Source organism: Doryrhamphus excisus, linkage group LG8 (genome assembly GCF_037039965.1).
Source record: "Doryrhamphus excisus strain RoL-2023G ecotype Guam linkage group LG8, RoL_Dexc_Guam_v1.1, whole genome shotgun sequence".
In the NCBI taxonomy this organism is placed as follows: domain Eukaryota; kingdom Metazoa; phylum Chordata; class Actinopteri; order Syngnathiformes; family Syngnathidae; genus Doryrhamphus; species Doryrhamphus excisus.
Window position 1 is genome coordinate 6,064,326 of NC_136364.1, and position 11,773 is coordinate 6,076,098.

The 11,773-nt window shown below is 40.5% G+C and overlaps 1 protein-coding gene across 1 annotated transcript; it reads left to right on the forward strand.

The window, feature by feature from the left end:
* The first annotated feature begins 881 nt into the window (after positions 1-881).
* kcnj13 (potassium inwardly rectifying channel subfamily J member 13) lies at positions 882-9,724 on the forward strand. The gene is made up of 3 exons (XM_058080499.2): positions 882-1,103; positions 6,850-7,380; positions 8,592-9,724. Exons 2-3 carry the CDS (start codon positions 6,861-6,863, stop codon positions 9,164-9,166), a joined length of 1,095 nt encoding a protein of 364 aa, XP_057936482.2. The 5' UTR covers positions 882-1,103; positions 6,850-6,860; the 3' UTR covers positions 9,167-9,724.
* The last annotated feature ends 2,049 nt before the right edge of the window (positions 9,725-11,773 follow it).

Consider the following 11,773-nt stretch of genomic DNA (forward strand, 5'->3'; position numbering starts at 1 on the left):
AGGAGTAGAAAGAAGCAAAGCTTATTAAATCCTACCCCTCCATCTGGTACTTTTACAATCACTAACTCTTACCATTTGTTCACTTCCTGCCTTTCTAATATAATAGAAGTTATTTATTTTTTTATTTAATTATTTTTTTTTTATTTTTTTTAGATTTTTTTAAATACATTAAAAAAAATTAAATATATTTTCCAAATAATTAAAAAATATATAATAAATTTAAAATATATATATATATTTTAATAATTTTTATAAAAAAATTAAAATTTGAATTTGAATTTTTTTCATTTGAACATGCATCAGATTCCAATTGAGTGCATCCCATAATCAGTTCCCAGTTCCACATGTCCAAAAGGAGTAGGAAGAAGCAAAGCTTATTAAATCCTACCCCTCCATCTGGTACTTTTACAATCATTAATTGTTACATTTGTTCACTTCCTGCTTTCCATAATACAGTTGAAGGTTTTTTCAAAGTACTCGGTGATATGACCATACAATGACATAATGGGTACCATAGTAAGTGTCAATATAGTGATATGTATAGCACATCATGACTGGTTCAAGACTCTTCATCCTTAATATATCATTAATAATGAATAAATTTCATTTTTAGACTAAAAAATGAGCTAAGGGCCACACACGGACTGCATTTTGGACACCCCCGCTGCACGCAGATGCATCCGACGTCCATTTTTTTTCCAAGTGGTAGCTGCGGGACGCCAACTAGCAACAAGCTGCTTCTTGAATGAACTGTGACAAGGTGTTGTTCTTCCGTCCCCCCACCCCTCACCCCTCCCTCTGTCGTCTGTCTTCCGGGAACGCTAATAGGCTCCATGCAGAGTAATGTGACCAATTGAATCATCCTCGGCCCGGAGCTGGCAGTTGCAGATCGGCGGGGCAGAGAGCGTCGTGCTCACGAGACACGAGAGCTCCCCACACCGAGATAAGCTCTCAGTGGTGACACCTCAGTGGGATTTTATACCCTGTCCTCCCGAAGGAACTACTACCTTTCACGCCATTTGCATCGGTCCTGTCCTCTTGGCGAGACCGCCACATAGGTGAAAGGTCAGCGGGCCCTTCTCTAGGTCTGTGTGCAGCTTGAGGTGAGTACTAATTCCAGTGGGTCTCATATTTGGACAACGAGCTGTGATGTGATTAGTTTACTCCTCTACTAAGTCAATTTGGGGAACGACGGGAATGTCTACATAGTGTAGCGACTGTATCATACGCCATTCATTTGTCCGATGGCGTGTATGTTGGAAAGACCAAATGCTCTTTATTCGCTTGAGCTACGTGCATATGTATGTACCTTTACCGCATATCATGCAAGTACCACAAAAACACAATTCTTTTAACCTTCCTCTTGTGTTAGCTTTCAGGTATCATGTCTTATGTTAACGGATGGGTTTTGACCCGTGTATTAAATCAGCTATAAAATCCACTAAAAACAATAAGTTAGCATCAAATTAGCTTCTCATGTCTTGGTTACCTTCTTAGGCTTCCTCATCCATGAAAATGTTGCTTTTAATACATTTGGTGTGGGCATGGAGGCCTTTTTTTGTCACTATGCCCCTCCATTTCTATTTCCAAAAATGCTCAAATCAACCTCAAATGGTTCTTTTGTTAATTGGCTATTACTGAGGGATATAGAACATATCTCTTAAATCAATGAGTTTGTTTATTTTCTCATTTTAGTATGAATCACTAAAGAAACATGTATGGTGTTGGGGTGAATTTTGACCCATATATATTCATGTCAAGAAAAGGTAGAAAAAGTTATTGTTTTCAGCAACACAACTTTAGTATAAAGTGAAATGAAAAAGCAGAACAGGTCCAGATCTTGGTTCATTGTACTTGTTGACATTCTTTCCATCATCCAAATTGTAAATGTGAAATCAGCCAATCAAATGAGTGAATTCACCTCACATGTCTGGACATTGTTTTTATGCTGGGATACTGGAAAAGCGGTCAAAATGAGAATCCCCTGAAGCTTCCATGATGAGAAGAGGAGCTGGTTGTCATTGTGTTGGCTAATTGTACACTTAGGATTTCAGTTGTGGCTCAAAATATTGCTTTATGGTCATATTATTCATAGTCATATTATTACAACCTAACAATAAAGTGGTCATAATTTCAACCAGACCATTTTAAAATGTAGTAAAAATTATTTTTTTTTTGTTTTATTTAGTTGAAATAGAGTTTCCTGACAAAGTGAAAAAGCCTTGATGCAATAAACAAATGTTATGTGATTCTTTGTATGCATTAAAATGTAAAACGGGTCGGTGCCGACCCCAACACAAGAGGAGGGTTAATGTCTTCTACAAACTCTTATTGGTGAACTGCCAAGGTTGGGAACAGGCTGACCGGTCCCAATCTCCTGCCAGCCATGATTACCAAGGGATACCTAGAGTATTGTAGTCTAGTATTATATCTAAGTATTCCTACAGATGTTAGTACTCAACAGATGTTACACACAAAGCCCTGTTGGATGGCTTCCTCGTACATTTCAACTTACGGGATTGTGAATGTTCTTAATAAAGTGGTGTAACAATGCTTCGGTTTGTGATTCAGCATTCATGGCGCTGCGTCCCCCACCCCCCCACAAGTAGGCCATTTTTCACGCAGAAAACACAGATTTTGCTAAAAGCCAAAGCCACCCCCGTTGCATAGAGTATGGACACTCTAATGATCAACCAAATGTATCCTATCTGTGATTGAGTGATGTGAACATTCAACATTGTACGTATTCAGGACATAGACTCCAACCTACAAAACCCAAGAATTGATCTGATATCTTTATCTGACTCAGCATCCAAAATAGTGTCGTTTAAACTTCACATTTTCATGTTTGCTCTGGTCTGTCACGCATCTGGCATACCTGTCAACTCTCCCATTTTCACCGGGAAAATGTATTCCTTTCTGTTTTAATAGTTTCCCATATTTTAACTTTCCTGAAAAAGTTAAGTAGCACGGAGTAGCACATCTTCGCAGTCCTACAAAACATGAGACCAGAATTTCTCAGGATTTAAATGAAAGTGTGAATGGTAGTTTGTCTGTATGTCTGTAAGTCAGCTGGGATAGACTCCAGCATACCCTCGTATGGTATCTCCTAGTGAAGATAAGCAGCGTAGAAGATGCATGGATGGATGACCCTCCATTTCTGAAAAATGTTTCTTATTTTCACATGCAAATGTGGTACACGGATGTCAGCTCGTATGGCCAACTTCTTATGGTCGTTTGGAATATGGCGGTCATAAGCACCAAGTTGCTTACCGTTCTACACGGGACATAAGAGAGCATTTGAAAAGTCCTACTGCAGTAGAGTTGAGTGGAAGAAGGCAACGGAAGGCTTCATTTGTGGTCCTCTTAAACCCTGGACATAAGGGGTCCATTTTGTGAGAAAGATGAGCAGTTTTAGTAACATAAGGGGATAGTCTCTGGATTCAATTCCAAATGAAAGATAATTGTGAATAATAAAGATGCCATTTTTTGTAATTAGTATCATGCACCAGCAGGGGGAGCGCTAACTGGTACTAAAGGTATGAAGCCTGGATTGTGTTCCTGTGTGAAGGTGCCAGGGTACGCTACGCCAGCTCCTTCCTCCTCCTCCTCCTCCTCTTAGATCCAGCAATATAAGACTGCTCTATTGAAGTCATTGGTTCATTTAATTCATAAACACAGTTGCAGGTAACGCCCGTTAAAAATACTACTAATGTTAACATTGTTTTCTAGTCATGGGTAATCCAATGGACGACTATTTCAAACATTACGCCGATACTTAGATCACAAATCTGAATGTCACCTCAGTTGTCATTGTTCACTACTACTACTACTACTACTACTACTACTACTACACAGGAAACTAAACAGCTAGTCAACAAGAGTTGTGGTTGTTGTAATCTCAACAAAGATCTCACAACACCACCACAACAAAGCAAAATCGGAATCTTTTAACATTCATTCATTCATATTTGGAAAAAAAAACCTAATCCCTCATTTGTTGCCATTCATTGGTTCCCAGACCTGAACGAGTGAATTTTCACAAAGAAGGATTCCAAGATGGAATATTAAGTTAGAGCATATAAAACCTGTTTCCAATATTATTAGAGCTCTCTGGACATGAACTAACAACCCCACAGTCACATTTACACTCATATTATTCCATAATAGACACAATAGCAGAATATAAAGCATTTAAGATATAAGACTAGCTCACTGCCTTTAATTAAGCAAGATGAAGCACCTCTGACCATCTCTTGTGGGACACAAGATAATGACAAAATACTAAATATTCATAGGAAATGTTTGAGATCACTTAACTCACTAAATGAGATGACTGTAATTTGTTGTATGTAATGGGTCACCTGACAATGACATTTGATTGGCTCCTGTTATCACAAAAGTTGCCCCTCCTGTTGCATGAATATTATTAATAAGTGATTAAATTGACACAAAAGCACTTTACATGGACAACCCATGTTTAGTTCACCTTTGTGATTCATGCCAGTTATCTATGACATACCTGTGCACTACCTTGTACAGTATATGTACCATTGTTATCTGGGAGTGCCGTAATCCCCTGATTGTTACTGTAATGATAGAATGAGGATATGAGGATGTCCCACGGGCGCTCCATTGGGTTCAGGTCTGGAGCTCAAGTACCATTCAGCTTCCTCAGCAGCTTCCTCGTTAACCTCCAATTGACTCATTCTCAACTTAAGTAGCTACAGCACTGGCTGTCCTAGATGTCGATAGAGGACATCATTGGCTAATTTGCATATTATTTGCATACGATTCTGTCATAAATACTGTAGGAAAAAGCCCAACCTCACAAGAGGGAGAAAAAAGTGAATAAAAACACCTTAATTATGTTTAGAACTACGAATAAACTTGATTCTTGGTTGATGAATTTCAAAGTGGCCGTCACTTGGCTGCGTAGCGCTCCACTATGCTATGAGTGGGACTTCAGGTGAGAGGCAGGGTATTTTATAACTATAACCATTATAACCATTATTTAACTCTTTTCGAGTCATCAGACTACAGTCCAAGTCAAGTCATTTTTCATTGGCCCATTAAAACGAGTGGCATTTGAACACTGCTTGTGACGCATGTTAGTATGTTGAAAAGTGTGTAAGAAGTATTTTTGTGAAATCTATTGCAATGATAACACATCTTTCAGGAAAATTCAAGTCAAATGTTGGGTAATCGGTAACACGGTCACAATATGGTTCTGGTTACGACTATCTAAGAAGCCTCACGGTTTTGTTTGCTTTCTCTAAAGACCTCCAATACACCCCCCAAAAAGGTTGCAATTGAACGTGCACCATGATTGTTGGTTAACAAGATAAGTGCAGCGCATTGCAGTGTGCTAAGTTTGGAGCTCCCTGCAGATGAAAGGCACATTCCTACTCTGCGTGTCGCTGTGTTCCTCAGACCCATTCCCAGCTGGGAACTGCTCTAATCTCCTGGCAACAATATTGACATAGAAATAGAAACTCTGGAGAGGACAGGACTCTAGCTGTCTGCCTGTCAAACATGCGTCCGGCATAAAGAGTTACCTTTGATGAAGACCAACATACGCAATCAAAAGGATATTATAGAAATGTCGCATCTCGGCTGCTGAAGTTGATGTAAAATTTGAAAGGCAATATGGTCGTTTCCATGAAGATTGACTTCATTTACTGATTCATCATTTACTAATTTGAAATCCCGTTTTCAAAAAGGACTCAGTAACGAGTAGCTGTGTCATTCTTGTTCATTACCTCAAAAACGGCTTTGATGCTTGATGCCAGTTTCCGGGAGGCGAGTGGGAATGTTGTGAGGATGTCTTCGTGGAGGGCATCCGCTGTCTGGAACTGATGGCCATTTTTGTAAACTTTGCTTGCCATCCGTCCCCAAATGGTATGGTCCCAAAGGTTATTCCACATTGTGAAGAGCGGTCCTGTTGAAAAAACCAGTCATTACCACACAGGCATGAGGAATTCCGGCTGAAACATCTCCACGTACTAGCTATCTGTCGTTTGACGCCCTTGCACAAACTGAAGCCCTGTAGTTCTATTGAGGTGGACTTTTTTTTAATTGGTCCTAAAATTTTCATCAGGAGCGTATTGTGTTATTGGTAACCTCATAATTAGCTCTTGCCAAAGCAGATATGTGGTTCTGACAAAATCAATAAAAAACAACAAAGGGGCAACAGGAAATATTATTATTATTATATTATTATTCTAACATAATAAAATATAAACCTATCTTCAAAGCTTTGGCATTGGATAAAAAGTCAGTTTTTCATTCAAACTAGATTTCTCAAATGAACATTTTTATGCTGATATCGGGCCGATATCAATTGGTGCTGATAATTATCCGACATCCCTAAAATTATCAACCACTCTCATTATGTCTCTGATCAAATTAGCACGTAAATGCATGCATAAATGGAGGAAAGGGATGTTACCAAAACTGCTGTGTGGTCAAAAATCCTTCACTATCACAAAGGATGTCCGATATTGGCTTTTTGGCTCAGTCAGATACCGATATCAACTGATACTGATAACGATATGTGACATATCTCCTGTGGTGGAATGTTGTACAAAGCATTTTTAACATATCGATATCTTTATGGAAAAAAATCAGATACCGATATCGACTGATATTACATTTTTATGCTGATATCGGGCTGATATCAGGCCGATATGGATCGGTACTGATAATTATCCGACATCCCTAAAATTATCACTCATTCTCATGATGTCTCTGGTCAAATTAGCACGTAAATAAAAGCACAAGTGTTTCACAAAGACATTACTCCTAATAATAACATAAAATACTATCAAATATGTCTTTTCATTTCAGGACCTCTAAAGATGACAAGCAAATCCAACAGTATAGTTCTGGGTGGCAAGGCGTTGTCCTCCCCTCTTCTGTCCTCCCCAAACCGCCAACGTCTGGTCACCAAAGATGGACGTTGCACCCTCCGCCCTCCCCCGCGTCCCTCGGGCTCATGGCTCGGAGCGTCGAGCCGCCGGGCCTGGCTGCTGGCCGTCCACGACATGTGGGGACAGTTGGTGGGTCTGCGCTGGAGATGGGTTCTGTTGGCCTTCTGCGCATCCTTTGTGGCGCACTGGCTTCTTTTCGCGTGTCTGTGGTACTTGCTGGCCCACATCAATGGAGATCTGGATGTGCTGGATCACGACTCCCCTCCGCAGGGCCACGTGGTCTGCGTGAAGCACATCACCAGCTTCACCGCCGCCTTTTCCTTCTCCCTTGAGACGCAGCTCACCATCGGCTACGGCACCATGTTCCCCAGTGGGGACTGTCCCAGTGCCATCGCTCTGTTGGCCGTGCAAATGCTGCTGGGGCTCATGCTGGAGGCCTTCATCACAGGTACACGTTCCCTCAAGCCTTCTCTCAACAAGCATTCAGTTCCGGAATATCTGAAGACATTGGGAATCATCAAACTATAACATTGATTGTTTACCTCAATAGAACTTCCTGTCCTAACATAACAACATAGGAACATAGTGGACTTATTTAAGCTTACAATAAGTCAAACAAAACTGTGCAGGTGGCCCTCATGTTGTTACGATGTTCTGGAGCTACAACGAACTCCCAGTCTCAATTAGGGGGTCTATTTCTGTACACATTCATAGGTAGAACGTATGATAAGGCGCATGATCAAACATACGGTCTCCAAAAAAAAAGTCAACAGAATCAAAAACAATGAGTTTAGTTGAACTTGATCCTAATATTTAAAAATACACACATCATATTGTTAATTCATCTTCTCCCACAAATCCATCAAAGTCCTCATCTTCTGTATCGGGTTCCCGCTCACCATTGTCGGAGTCAGTCTCATTGTAAGGTGGCTGTTAAGAAATGACGTCATAGCTCAGACTGTACATATTATTCTCTGATTGGTTTATCCCTGCCAGAGTACGTTCTGTAGGTATTATGTCATGTTCTCCAGGTATTATGTAATGTAATGTTCTCCCATTGGTTTACTACTGCCGGCGTATGTATTGGTGCTACGGTGCGACAGTCAATCAAGCGGCACGCTTACTAAATTAGTGTTTTTATATGGATTTGATGTGTTCTGTGTACAGTGAGAGACTTAGTAGTCTATTTAGGTTTAAGTTCTGATTTCCACTAAAGCTCAACTTGCAGCACAGTCTAGGAATGGACCTCGTTTGCCACCAAAATACGACCTGGACTTTGGGAGACTAACACAAGGCAGGAAGCACAGGCTTCTTGAGAGGAGGTTGTCTCAATAATGACAGCACTGCGATGCTTATGCAGTTATGTTATGTTATCCATTTCTATAAGGGCACACCCCTTCACATGTTTGTCTTCATGATAGCTGTGGATGTCCAACACAATGTCCGACATGGAGACATAATGGAGCCTAAAAAGTTAACTACAAAAACTAAAGTGATGTCCTTCCTCAGTGTAGCTGTGACTCTTCTAATCCGCCTGTAACTCTCTTACTTTCTCTTCTAAGTATTCATAAGTTCTGGGGGTGCATTCATAACCACGGTAAGACGGTAAAGCGAGGGCAAGTCGTACTGTATTCATAGTACCTCTTAATTGTCTACCAGGTGCATTTGTGGCCAAGATTTCCTGTCCCCAAAAGCGGGCTGGGGCCATCCAGTTCAGCCCCCAGGCCGTGGTGGGCCAACACCAGGGCCAAACGTGCCTCATGTTGCGAGCGGCAAATCTGCTGAGGCGCCCCCTGGTGGACGTGAAGGTGAGTGCCGTTCTCTACGAGGAGAACGACGGTCAAGCCCTGCATCAAACCTCCGTGGACTTCTTCACGGATCATCTGGGCCACCAGCCTTGTCCCTTCTTCATCTTCCCACTCACCTTCTTCCATCCCCTGGACCGCCGCAGTCCGCTCTACCCGGCCCTGCATGAGGACACGTCCAGTCAGTTTGAGCTGGTGGTGTTCCTGTCCGCCTCGCAGGAGGGAACGGGAGATACCTGTCAGAAGCGGACCTCCTACCTTCGCCAGGAAATCCAGTTTGACCGGCGCTTTGTGCCCGCCTTAGCGTTTGATGCCCACGGGAGGTACATGATGAGCAACCATCACTTCGACACAACGCACTCCAAGGAACCTCTAGACAAGGACTGTGTGGTGCAGATCAATGGTGATGGTAGTGACAGGATGGAGTGAGGATACCTGGTCCGCCGGGACAACAAGCCGTTTCTAAGGAGATATTTTCTAAATCATTTTTGGATTGTGAGGCATTTCCGTCTTATCCAACAGATCATACCAAAATGGTTCTTTTTCACGGTTGAACCCAATACAGTCAATTCCCAGGAAATGTGCTTGATTATGTTCATCTGTTGCAGAACAGCCGAACCTCGGTTAGCGTCATTAATCCGTTCCAGAAGGCCCGACTCACACTAAAACGTACTCTAACCAAATACATTTTTGTAAGAAATCATGTAAATCCATTTAATCTGTTTTATAGATTTACAATTATAGTTTTACATGCAGATGACAATGCACAAAAATGAGGAATGAAAGAGATAAATGAAAATTTTACATTGTTAGTAAACACAGCAACGATGAGAAGCGAGAAGAGATCCACACAATGACACCTTCATTACTTTGCTATGAGTTATTTCTTCAGTTCAGTAGCGTTTCTCACTTTTATCAAATGCTGGCACTTGCTACTTTCTTACTTTTTTTTGCAGCTGTGATCAATAAGCACAGCAGAGACTTGTGGCGTAGCTGGGGGGCAATGACTTCCGTTTCCCATTTCCATTTTATTAGCATGCTAACAATGACGTTGTGAGATAAAAAAAATATGCTATGAAAACAATTGGACTGGCGCCATATTGTACACTAACTGGGAAATGTATGGCAACCGTGACAAAATGTTGGCATCATTTCTACTGTAAACCAAAAAACACGCTAACCAGGTGTATGCTAACTGAGGTTTTGCTGAAATGCAACTGTTAACAGGTATGATCCATACGGTACACACACCGTTCTTAATCTGTGTCTTGTCTCAAATAGAATACTTCCGTCAGTATAGTACCGAGTACGCAAATTCTGACATGGTAATGCTGTTCCAGATCGATTAGCGTTGTAGCGTACATACCGGAAACGGGTCTGCACTGCACTGTTGGTATGGTACGGTACGGTATTGCCGTATACTGACAGATGTATTGAATTTGAGACACTAAAGCTAAATACTGCTAATCACGTCACCATTCTCACTCTAAAGATCTCCTTGTTCACATAAAAACAATGTCAGTTAACAATTGACAGTATTTTTGTATTGATGTGGTCATCTCAGATTGAAGGCAGTTTGCTGACACTTTGGTGCCTTGTGAATTGAATTATGCATCATTAAGTTCAGTGCAGTGCAGTACAGTTAAATGTCGGTGTTGATAATGCGATAAAAACAACCCACCATTGATTGCTAAAGATGAAATCTGAAATATTTTTTCATAATGTATTGATTGATAAAATACAACAGAAACGCTTTATTTGGGTGTCTGACATTTTCTAACAAAGAAACGGATGAACTAGTATGTCTGATTGCTAAATGATTGCTTGACTTTTGGAAAATCATTGCACAGATCAACACTTCAGAGATTGTTTTTTATTTTAATTAGCAAGTTAGTAGCATATGGGTGCTTGTATTACAGATATTTTCATTCATATGAAGAGAATCAAATTGTTGTTGGATAAGATTTTGGAGCTGATTGTGACAGGTGACTTGTCACGGCGTCTCACATGCTTTGCTGCCTTTGTACAGTGTACATTACCATAAATAAATATTTTCTAAACAACCTTTCTACTAAGCCAGACTGCTATTGCTCCATAAATATAAACTCCAGTATAATCACATCATACTACACTGATGTATAACTTCACCACATTCAAAATTGAGTCGATATGAAGCCGTAGGAACAATGCTGCCCCTTTGTGGTGAGGGGCTGAAATGCAGACAAAAACTATTGACATCAATTTCTTTTTGGCAGCTGAAAGCCGATATGGGATTATAACGAGGATACGGCTCATCCCTAATGTTAACATAAGCTACTGTTTCGGCTGTAACCCTCTTCAAGTTTAAACTCAGCTCTGAACCCCTGGCGTCACTTCCTGTCCTCCACATGTCCGCAATACATTTACTGCAACACACACTAGCAGGATATGTCTTGGGTGGGTTATTTACACTTATTATGTCTACTATATTGGGAGTGTAAAGCTTATTATAGGAGTGTTTTTTTCATGTCTACATGGCTCTCGTATTTAGGTCATAAACAGGTTTCCTACGCTGTAAATATGAAAATATTTCATTATAAATAAGGAATCAATTCACTCATGATAGTAATAATATCCAACCTCACAAGAGTCACCATTTTGCTTTTACTTTCAAAAGAAATGTAACTGGTATCAATGCTACAACTCAGTTCGGTTATCTACTTTTGCTAGCAAGTCCACTCGTAAAACTACTTCCGGGTGGACTCAACGTATTAAAAAAAAACCCATACCGATTGGAATAAACCATTTTGTATTTTTGTAAAGTGGGCGTGGGTAGCCTCAATACAGTTTTAATTGGATTTAAGCCCCCTTATTATACATATATTTTTATCTTAACATTTATGACGGTTTTTATAACCGACAAAAGAGTCAATTATGACAATTTAAGACAACTTTTAAAAAACCCAGGTGCCCCCAGTCTTACCTGAAATTATCTTCCTCTTTGCAACCGTAGATGTGACGCCTATAAATAAAATACATGAATAAAATGTCGCTTTC

Coding starts and splice junctions, on each gene's coding strand:
- kcnj13 (XM_058080499.2), top strand. CDS start 6,861: ATGACAAGCAAATCCAACAGTATAGTTCTGGGTGGCAAGGCGTTGTCC. Junction 7,381..8,591: donor GCTGGAGGCCTTCATCACAG/GTACACGTTCCC, acceptor ATTGTCTACCAG/GTGCATTTGTGGCCAAGATT.